The following is a 14,779-nucleotide window of genomic DNA, read 5'->3' as shown; positions in this document are numbered from 1 at the left end:
GTATGTTGTTTTTTTAGGCTTCATTGGCTTGTGCACCCTTTGACTCTGTGCGTGATGCAAGAGCCAGTTAGACTATGGTAGCAAAATGTTGGTAAATGAAATCGTATTAGATGGCGATGGTATGGAGCAGAACTAACTTTGTCGATGGATTACATTTTATTTGCACAATTATGCAGATCCCATGCTTACACAATAAATGCTGATATGGAGATTGTGGCTGGAGACCAGGCCCACATGGCCAAGATGGCAGCCATGGCACTGATGGGGTTAACCCTTGTGCTACTGTGTCTTTTTTGAATGGGCCAAACAGTGGCGAGGTGCCAGTTGTACATGTGATTGCCGTTGGCAAGGAGCAGAACTGCATACAGGAATGCTTAGACCCAAGCTGGCCTCTGCATAGGCAAGGTAAAAAATGCACTTCTGCTATTTTATACAGTATTTGATTTTAGAAGCCATCTTCTGTGACTAGTGAATGGGGTACTAATTGCCATTTCCTGGCAGGAGGTCTGGTGAGGCATTTGATAGTGGTCAGTACACAGCAGGTAATGTGCTTGTATTTTGCAGTACCTGTGGGAAAAGTGTTAGACTTGGGACTCCTGTCTTGCTCTATGTAAGGTGTCAAGTAGGTTTGGAATCAATGATTTCTTGTACATTTGTCATGATATGCGAATCCTAAAGGTATATGGGGGAGGATACCATGCTTTCGTATCTTCTGACTATATATAAGGGGCTGTGAGCCCTGAGTTGGAGTAGATGGAGATTTATTCTCTGACTGAAAGAGATCTACTGTAAACATCTTGAATGCTGTACCCTCTGAGCAATGCTTGTTAAGGGTTTTTTTTAAGACTATTTGAGCAATAAACATCTTGCCTTCAAGATGACTGCATTCATCTTGTGACCAACAGGAATGCGACAAACGCAGTCCTGTTCTCCGGCTGTACTGGGGTGTGTCCAGTGTCTCTAAGCTCCGCCCTCTGCCAGCTACCATACAGATCCAGGTCAGGGACCAGTGGGGGTCAACTGATGCCAGCCATGAGGTATTTCAGCAGTGTGTCCATGCATACACAGTAGCAAGTGGTTTCTGGTGCTGATGGTAGGAGCCTGAGTGGAAAGCTGAGGTTCCAGGTGCCGGTGGAAGGAGCTTGGTGATGGCAGCAAAATATCCACCACTGCAGTGGGTTGAGTCAGTAGCAGGTTGTTACTGAAGTTAAGAGGAAATCACCTATTGGCCAGATCCAATAAGACCGGCCACAGAGATACACAGAAGGTTTTTTTTTTGTTTTGTTTTTTTGCATTTGCTCACTTGCAGTTTGGCTGTACATCATCTTTAAAAGTACTCCACTTTTTATTTTTATTCTAGTATATACCTCAATGTTTTCTTCCAGTTTCACATGCTAGAAGTAGCGTTGTATTTACCACATCTGTCATCATTATCCTCCAGCTGGACCAAGTCATCTGGGTTTTCCAGTTCCTGTATTCTCATATAGGTTGAGTCTCTCATATCCAAAATGCTTAGGACCAAAAGTATTTTGGGTTTTGGATTTTCCTGTGTTTTGGAATGTTTGCATACCATAATGAGATTTCATTTGGAGATGGGACCCACATCTAAACACATAGTACATTTATGTTTCATATACACCTGAAGGTTATTTTATGAAATATATTTAATAAATTGTGCCTGAAACAAAGTTTGTGTTCATTGAATCATCGTAAAACAAAGGTGTCTCTATCTCAGTCGCGCTAATACAAATTTGGATATGATAGTATAAGTTCATATCTTTCAGTGTGGAGGCACCAGCGATGAACGATACGTGGTCCAGCGCTCGTTTATCGCTGGTGCCCCGTCGCTTGTGCATGCAGGCCAATATGGACGATCTTGTCCATATTTGCCTGCACTGCTATGGAGCCGGGTGACAGGGTAGTGAAGATACTTCATTCCCCCCCATCACTGCCCCCCCACGCCGCCGGGTCGCCCGTCGGCCGTATCCACCGTCGGGCAGCTCGGCGGCGCAGTGTGTAGGGCCCATAAGTCTGTTATGGTATCCATGGCATTTGTAAACAACTTTCTATGTGGTTTAAGCTGCTTAAAAGCAAGACCCTATTATTTGTAAATAATAGCGGGTGGGACTCCCCGATAGTCAGCAGAACTGAACAGATAGGATTATCACTGTTTGTAGCATTTGTCTTGCGTAAAACCGGTCTCTCTTGCCGCCTGTACAAATTTGCCTTCTTTTTTTTAATTTTCCATATAGATCGTCATTCAGAGGGTTCCCGCTCTGCTGTACAGGACCAAGCCACATTTCTGGGGCTTTCAATGTTCTCTATTCTGGTGACTAGGTGCATCCAATTGCTGAACACCTTAAAAAGTGAGCTGGGTAGTTCCAGAGGAAGAGGTGAGCAGTATAAATCAAGGTGGTAATGTTTCATATAATAGGTGATGCAATGCTAACTGGACATTCCTTTCACCATTCAGCTGATTTAGCAGATGATGATGAAGATGTAGAAGTCAAGGCTTCAATTTTTCCAGTTGATCTGAAGGAGCTTCTGCCTAGTGTCAAGGTGTGGTCAGACTGGATGCTAGGCCATCCCGAAACATGGAACCCACCACCCAGTACGCTACTGACCTGCAAAGAGTAAGTGTTTCTTTACAGTCTGTCCCACGCTCATCAGGAGATTGTTAGATGTACAGCACGTCCTATGTAGAGGAACTGCCAGATTTCGCCGATAGACATTTCTACAGTAATTTACACAATGAATGTATGCATGTGGGGGATTCATATCTTTACATTAACCTACGCATTTCTCCACATTGGTTGTCGTTGAATGTGAAGAGTATTTCTGCATCTCAATCTGGGGGAGATGTGTCAAGCCTTGGAGAGAGAGAGAAAGTACCAACCAATCTGCTTCTGTCATTTTTCTGGTACAGCCTGTAAAATGACAGAAGCTGATTGGTTGGTACTTTTTCTCTCTCCACATGTTTCAGAGGGGCAGATGTATTAAGCCTGTAGAAGGGATAAAGCAGTGATAAGTGGAAGGTGATAATGCACCAGCCAATCAGCTCCTAACTGTCATTTTTCAAATTATTGTCTTGTGTGTTATCACTTTGCGCTTTATCACTTCTTTATCCCTTCTCAAGGTTAATACATCTGCCCCAATATCTCTTATGGCAGTGGTTCTTTAACTGTGTGCCTAGGAACCCTGTTGTGCCTCCGGTACTTGCAAGAGTGCGCTGGGTTGGTGGACCAGGACCAAGCCAAATTATTTATGGTCAATGTATTAGGCAAAGCGAGTGCTTGTGGCTTCCAATCATAAAATATGTGGACAGACAGAAGTGAATCCTGTTCCTCACCACATGACTGAACCAAACAGTGGCGGAACTACCAGCAGTGCAAGCAGTGCCTTGCACTGGGGCCCACTGCTGTCAAGGGGCCCAAAGCCAGCGGCATGTAATAAGTCAAACTGACTCATTACATGCCGCCTACCGCTGTGTGCTGCGGGCCGCCAATGAGGAGGAGAGCAGAGCGCAGGGATGCAGCCACGGGTTGGAAGGAGGAGAAGGAAGGGGGACTCGGGAGCACACAGTACCACTAACTATTTTTTTCTACTTGCACCACTGTGTGTGTGTGTATGTATGTGTGTATGTGTGTATATATATATATATATATATATATATATATATATATATATATATATATATATATATATATATATATATATATATATATATATATATATATATATATATAGAGGAAAGGGATGGGGGCAGCGACCGATGGTGTCTATAAATAATTACAGGATATTTAAAAAAAAATATGTAAAATATAAACATTTATTTAAAATCTTATAACAGAACTTTTTCTAAAAATGGGATAAAAAAGCAAATGCACAATTATACAAGCAATAAAAGCAATAAAGTGCAAATAACGTATTAAAGTGCTTATCTGAGTCAGAGGTCAATTGGAGGGCATCCAATTGACCTCTGACTCAGATAAGCACTTTAATACGTTATTTGCACTTTATTGCTTTTATTGCTTGTATAATTGTGCATTTGCTTTTTTATCCCATTTTTAGAAAAAGTTCTGTTATAAGATTTTAAATAAATGTTTATATTTTACATATTTTTTTTAAATATCCTGTAATTATTTATAGACACCATCGGTCGCTGCCCCCATCCCTTTCCTCTATAAACACAAATCAATTCGTGGGTTCACCATCCCGATTGTATTTGGGGGCTTAGCTGACGCCCACAAACAGGGAGTGTCTGATATAATTTAACTACTCTGTGGTTTTTAAGAAAGGACATTATTTCCATCTGTGCCGCAGTACTTTTCTCTGTTTTCACGATATATATATATATATATATATATATATAGTTGTGCTCATAAGTTTACATACCCTAGCAGAATTTGTGATTTTCTGGCCATTTGTCAGAGAATATGAATGATAACTCACAAACTTTTCTTTCACTCATGGTTAGTGGTTGGGTGAAGCCATTTATTGTCAAACAACTGTGTTTACTCTTTTTAAATCATAATGACAACAGAAACTACCCATATGACCCTGATCAAAAGTTTACATACCCCAGTTCTTAATACCGTGTATTGCCCTTTTAACATCAATGACAGCTGGAAGTCTTTTGTGGATGAGGCTCTTTATTTTCTCAGATGGTAAAGCTGCCCATTCTTCTTGGCAAAAAGCCTCCAGTTCCTGTAAATTCTTGGCCTGTCTTGCATGAACTGCGCGTTTGAGATCTCCCCAGAGTGGCTCAATGATATTGAGGTCAGGAGACTGAGATGGCCACTCCAGAACCTTCACTTTATTCTGCTGTAGCCAATGACAGGTCGACTTGGCCTTGTGTTTTGGATCATTGTCACGTTGGAACGTCCAAGTACGTCCCATGCGCAGCTTCCAGGCTGATGAGTGTAAATTTTCCTCCAGTATTTTCTGATAACATGCTGCATTCATCTTGCCATCAATTTTGACCAAGTTTCCAGTGTCTTTGTAGCTCACACATCCCCAAAACATCAGCGATCCACCTCCGTGTTTCACAGTAGGAATGGTGTACCTTTCATTATAGGCCTTATTGACTCCTCTCCAAATGTAACGTTTATGGTTGTGGCCAAAAAGTTCAATTTTGGTCTCATCACTCCAAATGACTTTGTTCCAGAAGTTTTGAGGCTTGTCTCTGTGCTGTTTAGAGTATTGTAAGCGGGATGCTTTGTGGCATTTGCGTAATAATGGCTTTCTTCTGGCGACTCGACCATGCAGCCCATTTTTCTTCAAATGCCTCCTTATTATGCATCTTGAAACAACCACACCACTTTTTTTCAGAGAGTCCTGTATTTCAGCTGAAGTTATTTGTGGATTTTTCTTTGCATCCCAAACAATTTTCCTGGCAGTTGTGGCTGAAATTTTTGTTGGTCTACCTGACCGTGATTTGGTTTCCACAGAATCCCTAATTTTCCACTTCTTAATTAGAGTTTGAACACTGCTGATTGGCATTCTCAATTGCTTGGATATCTTTTTATATCCCTTTCCTGTTTTATACAGTTCAATTACCTTTTACCGCAGATCCTTTGACGGTTCTTTTGCGTTCCCCATGACTCAAAATCCAGACACGTCAGTGCAGCACTGGATGAAAGATGCAAGGGTCTTTCAGGAGTCCAGAAACTCACTGACCTTTTATACACACACACTGATTACAAGCAAACATCACAGGTGAGGATGGTTACCTTTAGTAGCCATTCAAACCCGTTTGTGTCAACTTGTGTGCATGTTATCAGGCCAAAATCTCCAGGGTATGTAAACTTTTGATCAGGGTCATTTGGGTAGTTTCTGTTGTCATTGTGATTTAAAAAGAGTAAACACAGTTGTTTGACAATAAATGGCTTCACCTAACCACTAACCGTGAGTAAAAGAAAAGTTTGTGAGTTATCATTCATATTCTCTGACAAATGGGCAGAAAATCACAAATTCTGCTAGGGTATGTAAATTTATGAGCACGACTATATATATTATATAAAACAATTTCCCAAGTGTGCTAGGTAAAATGTATTTACACACGATCTTCCAGCGTTATTTTCATAAGCAAGAGTTGTATACTGGAGAATGTTTGTATCTGGGGACCTGTAACAGACACCCCTCACCAGATAGTCACCCAAACAAGAGGCCCAAGGCCAATTAATAAAAAATTATTTTAATAGCATACATTTGAACAGATAAGATTTTACATATAGTTCATCATGTAATAATTCACAGGAATCTTAAAAATCAATAAAATGCAACCAATATGTTTGTTATAAGATGTTAATTATAGATACTCCCTCACCTCTTAAGAGGTGCGAGCTCGAGAGGGAGTATCTTCACAAACTCGGTTGACAACTTCTGACTGTCAAACCCGACGCGTTTCGTCTTATCGACTTCATCAGGGGTGACAAATGCAGAAGACAAGCTTATTTGTCATCGGTAGGTTTAAGTATGAGAACTATATCCTTAAATATAAGGATCATTGGATGTCTTATCAAGCTCATGAGGGGGGCTTAATTGATGGTTCTTTTTAGGAATAATTGTTGACCTATATTGTTGTTAAATAAACTACCTTGGGAGCAATAGTTAATCCTTAATAAGGCCCCTTGTGGGGGCTATTAGTAAAGTTCCCTTTGGGATGCTGACAACCATATGTCGATGATTTTGGTAAAACTACCTGGATAAGATATATAAATCTTGTAATCAGGCCTATTTCAGATTCAGATGTTAATCCACAAAAGATATAACTCAAAAAATATGTGGCTGGTTTAGCAATCAGAAAGATACAGGTAATATCACTTCCTCACTAGATCTCCCAGAGTAGATCCTGGAGGATTTTAGCTAAAATTTGTTAAAGCTACAAATGAGCCCCAAAGCAAAGTTATAAGTCGCCTATTATTTTGAAGCCATAGAATATGTAGTGTTCCTTCTAGGCTGTTTCAGCAGGGTGCTGCACCCTGCCCATTTTTGAAATGTGAAAAAGCACCCTGCCCTTTTTCAGTGCACCCTGCAGGACCATAAATCACCCCCTTGTATACATAATGCAACAGTCAGAGTGCATGTTACAATGTTGTCGTCTACTCCTTGCCCACCTCTGAAATTGGAACACAATTTCTATCCTTAGCCATCTGGATGGCAGAGGAGGCACTGTAAATAACACAGCACTCTGATATAGAGGGAAAGAACAGGGTAAGCAGTGAGCATGTACTGCTTACACTATTTCCCTAGTAGAACAGACTTATTTTTTTCCTGTCTATTTTAGCCCATTGTTTAACTGTTCTGTTTGATAACACATATGGATTATAACCACTTCAGCACTGGAAAAGACATTTATAATTATCTACTTATGTATATGCTACAGCCGATCTTTCAAGAAGACTGGACGTATACAGAATGTTTCTCAGTACAGATGTTAGGTGTCTTATATGTATGCATGGGTATATGATTTACTAAGGGCAAAATGTATGTTCAAAAACTATAAACCTATGCGCTATGTTTTGTGTGCAAAGCGTCACATCAAAAATGTGCCCTTCAAAATAAAAATGTGCCCTCTTCAATGCTCAGCACCCTGCCCTAAAAAAATCTTAGAGTGAACACTAATATGTATTACACATAAGTCAGTTCTAACTTTCATATTGGCATGCAATTTATTACACATTTAGTTGTACTGTATGTAAGCACTGGTTATTGCACAGAGTGAGTTTATTACTATTGTTTAGTGCTTTTCACATCCGTCCCTGCCCTAGTGGAGCTTACAGTCTAATAGGACCTACACACTGAAAGATGTAACTGAACGATATGAACGTTCTTGTTCATTAATGAATGAGAACTCGTACATATCGTTCAGTGTGTAGGCACCAACGATGAACGATGCGCGGCCCATGCTGGTTCATCATTGGTGCCGGGTCGTTTATAGATGCATTCCAATATGGATAATCTGGACAATATTAGCATGCATTGCTATGGGTCCGGGTGAAGGGTGTTGTGAAGAAACTTAACTCCCTCCGGCACTCCCCACCCCCGCTGCTGGGTCGGCCATATCGGCGGCACATCGCCGGGTGTGTAGGGACCTTAAAGTCCCTACCACATATACATGTACACATACACACTAGCATAACTTATTGTATGAATCCAGTTGGCCTGCCAGTATGTTTTCAGACTGTGGGAGGATACTGGAGTACCTGGAGTAAACTTATGGGAAGAATGTAAACACTCCACACCATTAGGACCTCAGTGGGAATTGAACCTAAGACTTCAGTGCTTTGAGGCAGTAATGCTAACCACTACACCAACTGTGTAGTGGTAAAACCCGTAAAAAACGGCATGTTCTTTTGCAAGTCTCTTGTCGTTAATTTACCAACACCTACTCCTGTGCTGACAGATCTTACTGATTCAAATGGCATCACCAAAGATTTTGTGACATGAAATTGCAATTAAACTTGCTCTACGATTACAGTTAGGTACTTTAAAGGCGATCACTTTCCCAGCAACAAATCCGCTTGCTTTCATAGAGCTTAATTACTCCTGTGTAGACACATTGATGCTGAAGGGTAGCACTCATCCCTCTGGGCGCTGCTCCTTCCCCATAATCACTCCCTTGTGATCCTTCAGACCGTTAGAAAAGAAACCATTTACAGATTAATCCAATGTTTATTTAGAAGTTTTATTAACCAAAGTCCTATTACTCCTATCAGCTGGGGTTTTTTTTGTGTCAATGCAACTAAATTACTTTCTAAATGGTGTGATTTTGGAACCCTAAAGCAGAGTTATTATATCACATGACTAATTAGCTTAAACTCTGCATATTACAGTGGTAATACTCTCCTCAAACCTGCACCTCAAACTACTATCTGTTCCACTGATTGCCACTTGCTGCTTCAAGCTGTCCTAGTCCATTCAGTACGGATGTTTTATATTTTTACCTATGTCTGCTAATTAGCCTTGTACACTGTATTGTGTACTTCATTCCCAGACATCTTACATTTTGTGTAGTCTGCCTTCACAAATACCAAGTGGTAAGAAGTATGTATATTCAAAAAATATTGCAATCTCTGGATAGCCAGCCTTTCAGCAGCAAAATAGATGTAGGGGCCTATTTATCAAGGTACTTTTTATAAAATAATGCAGAAACCAGAGTTTTTCGGAGTATGTGCCTGCTGGTTTACACAATGATGTTCGGATGGCGCAGACCGCTTTATACCCATGGAGGCATATTCGCAGGATATATCCCACAGCCTCCAGCAGGCTACAGAATCTTACACCATTCGTATTGTCCGATTTCCCAGTGGAGTTTAATATGCCGGGGGTTGTAACTCGCAGGGACAATGGTTACCGCTGTCCCTGTGAGTTAACTTTAGTACATAGCAGGGAGATTTTACTTCAAAATGAAAATATCCTTCCTGATACTAACTGCTAAGAATTGCTGCAGTGCCATGATTATTAATACGTAGGTCCTAAATCTGCTCACACCTCCTGTGGTTTTTATAATTTTGAACAGACTGATCTAATTATTTTAATATCTTTGTGCAGTTAGAGATTGATTATAACTCTTTGTTCTACACCCACGTCATGTTTGTCCTGTCTCTAAAATAATGGGTGAAGCATAAGCGCGTTTCTGGTCTATCACAATTTTTGGATTACTATAGTAGATTATAGATTCTTATATACTAACGAAGACCGCTACCTGGAGGCTCGATCTATCTTTGAATATTAACTACAGAACCAAAAAGCATAGTTGCCTACCCTCCTGCATCCTGCCAGGGTGTAGTATGTGAGCATACCGGTGCTGGAATCCCGACCGCCAACATACCGACAGCTGGGTGAGCGCAATTGAGCCCCTTGCTCGCTGCGCTTGCCGTGCACGGTGCACACTATCTATTCTCCCTCCAAGGGGGTCGTGGACTCCCAAGAGGGAGAAAAGCTGTCGGTATGCCAGCGGTCGGAATTCCGGCGCTGGTATGCTGGGCGCAGCAGGGGTGGGGGTGGAGGCGGCGCTGGGAGATAAGCTCATCTCCTGCGCGCCGCCTCTCCCTATGCTGTGAATAGGAGCCGTGTCGCATCGACACGGCTCCCGTTCACACTGCGCCTGACCCGGTATTCAACCCGGGTATAACCCTTCTTATATACCGGGTTGAATAACCGGGTCAGGCAACCCGCTAATTCGGGCAAAGTGCTTTCACATCGCACACTGACCCGTGTCGACAAGGCAATATGCCGTGTTGATACCGGTTTATTTGTGCGATGTGAAAGGGGTATAAGTCAAAATCGCTGGAAAAGTTAGTCAAATCCTCCTACTGCTAGTTCAAGGGAAAATGCTCAATCAAAATCTCTCTTAGTCAAAATCTTTCCGTGTATACACACCGGTGTGTTGAGCTGCTTTCAGCTCAAAGCCGCCCAGTTTGTATGGGCAAACAATGAGCTTCATCGCTGGCGGCCGCCGTTCATCTGCTTGTATTACCAGTAGAAGAACTGCAAGGTGAGCGGCTTTCCATAGCGTCCTGCTATGGAAAGCCGCTCACCCCCGCTGACATCGCTGGGCAGGGGGGAAAGCGCTCAGTGTGTATGCACCGAGCGCTTTTCAGCCCAGTGATGTCAGCGATCATCTCTGTGCATACACACTGATCAAAAACGCCCAGTGTGTATGGACCTTAAGATAGGAAATATCATTCTGTAAACCTGTGTTATGTAAACAAAAATAGTAACACAATATAACTTTTGCAAGATTGCTGTGTGCCACTGTTACATTGTTACTTTTAGATAACATAAAAGTTGAGCAGAGGAGTCCATCTCCTCACCTGTATAATGAGAAATTAGGAGGGCGAGTCCTGCCCAGATCCCAGCAGCTCCTTAGAACAACTACAGAGTCACTGATTGCAGCGCACCCTCAGACAGGTGTCACGGGCTAGATACTCATTCTAAGCACGCTAAGTGGAAACGTGTACGCTCGCCATGCATTAGGCAAGCTGGCTCCCTGCACTCACCACAGGCTGCTATTCTCTGTTGTAGTCCACGTGGATAGTAAATATAGCAATTGGTGGAAAAACATGAAACCCCCCTAAGAAAACTTGTGTCAACCATTGTCATGTAGACCTTTTGTACCTGTCGACCTTAAACGTTCTACCTTTTACCTGTCAGCCTTTTAACCATGTTGACATTGTGTACCTATTGACTATATGGGGTTGATCTAGACACTATACATTGGTATATAGATAACCATGGTCACATATTGGGCGGATTCTGACTCTGATGCAATGCCAATGATTATGTAAATTAGTGTGTTTTTTCTGACCGCACATGCCACCTATACACACACCCCCATGACAGTATACCCCCTGCTAGACACACCCCTCAGTGGCAATAGGTGTGCCCATAGGTGGAGCTAGACACACCCTTTGTGCAGAGCATGACACGCCCCCTCAACAGCACTCTCCGCGTGCTGCAGACTAGAGTATTCCATTAAACGCTTTTTGTGCGCCCTCAGGTCGTTTGCTCTGCAGAGAGAAGTCATTTTATGACCAGTGTTCTAGCAGCTAATGCACTGACAGAAATGCTACAGTATGTTACCTAGTCAGCATCCATAGAATATCAGCCTGTTTTAAGTAATGACCGTCAGTCTTGTGTGCTCGGATGCCAGAAGCTGGCGTGGCCACACTCTTCCATTTGCTATTGCTAATTGGGGGTTTTCTTTGCGTGTTTCCCAAGATTTGGTTTCTGGACTAGAAAGTAACATTTGGATAAAGAAATGGCAACAGCACTTTTCAGCTTAAGGAAATTGCTAAATAGTCTAAAGCCAAGAAGCATTAATACATCACTTGCCTGCGCTAGTTATTTCTTGCCACTATGTGAATGTGTTGTACTTCAGATAACGCCATGTCCAGTGGTCACTCCTGTACTTGTAGGGATGACAGGATCTCTGCTGGGCAGATGTGAGAATCTAGAATCATTGTTTGACCTATTCTTCATGTTGTAGCAATGTCATTTACATTATGGCTTTATCCTAGTACCGATAGCAGAGACTGTACTTCTGTTATTTGGACTACTTATAATATGCTGTGACTTCAATTTATTTATTAACAGTTTCTTATATAGCGCAGCATATTCCGTTGCGCTTTACAATTAAAACAACAGTAATAGAACAAAACTGGGTAAAAACAGACGGACGTTTTTTAATTCAACACAATTCGACCGTCGAATTCCGGCAAGTGGGTGCCGAAATTCAACATATTCAATAAAAAACGGATTCAACAGTCCCGCTGTCGAAAAACTGCAGATTTGACGGATTTTGATCCGATTTTTAAAAAACGGGGAAAAACGGTAAAAAACCCGAAAAAAAATTGCGTGGGGTCCCCCCTCCAAAGCATAACCAGCCTCGGGCTCTTCGAGCCGGTCCTGGTTCTAAAAATCCGGGGAAAAAACTGACAGGGGATCCCCCGTATTTTTAAAACCAGCACCGGGCTCTGCGCCTGGTGCTGGTGCAAAAAATACGGGGGACAAAAAGAGTAGGGGTCCCCTGTATTTTTTACACCAGCATCGGGCTCCACTAGCTGGACAGATAATGCCACAGCCGGGGGTCACTTTTATACAGCGCCCTGCGGCCGTGGCATTAAATATCCAACTAGTCACCCCTGGCCGGGGTACCCTGGGGGAGTGGGGACCCCTTCAATCAAGGGCGCCACCCAAGGGCCAGGGGTGAAGCCCGAGGCTGTCCCCCCCCCCCCCCCCCCCCCCCATCCAAGGGCTGCAGATGGGGGGCTGATAGCCTTGAGAAAATTGAAAGAATATTGTTTTTTCCAGTAGTACTACAAGTCCCAGCAAGCCTCCCCCGCAAGCTGGTACTTGGAGAACCACAAGTACCAGCATGCGGGAGAAAAATGGGCCCGCTGGTACCTGTAGTTCTACTGAAAAAAAAATCCCAAATAAAAACAGGACACGCACACCGTGATAGTAAAACTTTATTACACACATGTCGACACATACATACTTACCTATGTTCACACGCCGACCTCTGTCCACTTGTCCAAGTAGAATCCACGTGTACCTGTGAATAAAATTATACTCACCTCAATCCAGTGTCCAGATTATAATCCACGTACTTGGCACAAAAAAAAACGAACACCCGGACCAAACGGACTGAAAGGGGTCCCATGTTTACACATGGGACCCCTTTCCACGAATGCCGGGACCCCACGTGACTGCTGTCACAGAAGGTCCCTTCAGCCAATCTGGAAGCGCTACTTCGTGGCACTCACCTGATTGGCTGTATGCGCGTCTGCTGTCAGACAGCGCATCGCACAGCTCCCTCCATTAGTTTCAATGGTGGGAACTTTGCCGTCAGCGGTGGGGTTACCCGCGGTCAGCCGCTGACCGCGGGTGACCTCACCGCTGACGCAAAGTTCCCACCATTGAATATAATGGAGAGGCTTTGCGATGCGCTGTCTGACAGCTCAGACGCGCATAGCCAATCAGCAGAGTGCCAGGACGTTGCGCTCGCTGATTGGCTGAAGAGACCTTTCTGTGACAGCAGTCACGGGGGGGTCTCTGCATTCGGGGAAAGGGGTCCCATGTGTAAACATGGGACCCCTTTCAGTCCGTGTGGTTCGGGTGTTCGTTTGTTTTTTTTTGCCAAGTACGTGGATTATAATCTGGACCCTGGATCAGGTGAGTATAATTTTATTCACAGGTACACGTGGATTCTACTTGGACAAGTGGACAGAGGTCGGCGTGTGAACATAGGTAAGTATGTATGTGTCGACATGTGTGTAATAAAGTTTTACTATCACGGTGTGCGTGTCCTGTTTTTATTTTGGGTATTTTTTTCCAGTAGAACTACAGGTACCAGCGGGCCCGTTTTTCTCCCGCATGCTGGTACTTGTGGTTCTCCAAGTACCAGCTTGCAGGGGAGGCTTGCTGGGACTTGTAGTACTACTGGAAAAAACAATATTCTTTCAATTTTCTCAAGGCTATCAGCCCCCCATCCGCAGCCCTTGGATGGGGGGGACAGCCTCGGGCTTCACCCCTGGCCCTTGGGTGGCTGGTGGGGGGGACCCCTTGATTGAAGGGGTCCCCACTCCCCCAGGGTACCCCGGCCAGGGGTGACTAGTTGGATACTTAATGCCACGGCCGCAGGGCGCTGTATAAAAGTGACCCCCGGCTGTGGCATTATCTGTCCAGCTAGTGGAGCCCGATGCTGGTGTAAAAAATACAGGGGACCCCTACTCTTTTTGTCCCCCGTATTTTTTGCACCAGCACCAGGCGCAGAGCCCGGTGCTGGTTTTAAAAATACGGGGGATCCCCTGTCAGTTTTTCCCCCCGGATTTTTAGAGCCAGGACCGGCTCGAAGAGCCCGAGGCTGGTTATGCTTAGGAGGGGGGACCCCACGCCATTTTTTTTCGGGTTTTTACCATTCCATTTAAAAAAATATATATATATTTTTAAAAATATATAAATAATACTTGTGCCTCCAAAATAGACAAACCAAGTACCTAATCCCTTCTAATATAAATAGATATGCTATTACCAATAAAAAAAAACACCAAAAAAAACATGTTTTAAATTTTTTTTATTAGGTTCCGCCACCAAAGTGTGGCGGATTGAAAATGACGAATTTACTGTCTAAAAGCACTGTTGTCGAATTTCCAAACTTCAATTGAATATACTTTTGGCGAATTGCCGCATTTGTACCATTGCAGAAATGTCGAATTTGACAAATGTCGAATTTCAAAAAGTCGAATTTTGAAAGTCCGTTTTTTTGACG

General features: G+C 43.1%; 1 protein-coding gene across 2 annotated transcripts in view; it reads left to right on the top strand.

Annotated features, from left to right (window-relative positions):
- SMG6 (SMG6 nonsense mediated mRNA decay factor) overlaps positions 1–14,779 on the top strand; it is a 547,213-nt gene that overhangs the window by 227,893 nt on the left and 304,541 nt on the right. For both annotated transcript variants that reach the window (XM_063956128.1, XM_063956126.1), the window contains 2 exons: positions 2,253–2,393; positions 2,474–2,633. In XM_063956128.1, coding sequence (XP_063812198.1) covers positions 2,253–2,393; positions 2,474–2,633 — 301 coding nt within the window. The remainder of the gene's footprint in view (positions 1–2,252; positions 2,394–2,473; positions 2,634–14,779) is intronic.

Source organism: Pseudophryne corroboree, chromosome 2 (assembly GCF_028390025.1).
Source record: "Pseudophryne corroboree isolate aPseCor3 chromosome 2, aPseCor3.hap2, whole genome shotgun sequence".
Lineage (NCBI taxonomy): Eukaryota > Metazoa > Chordata > Amphibia > Anura > Myobatrachidae > Pseudophryne > Pseudophryne corroboree.
The sequence above is the reverse complement of the archived record's forward strand: the minus strand, read 5'-3'. Positions and strand labels throughout refer to the sequence as shown.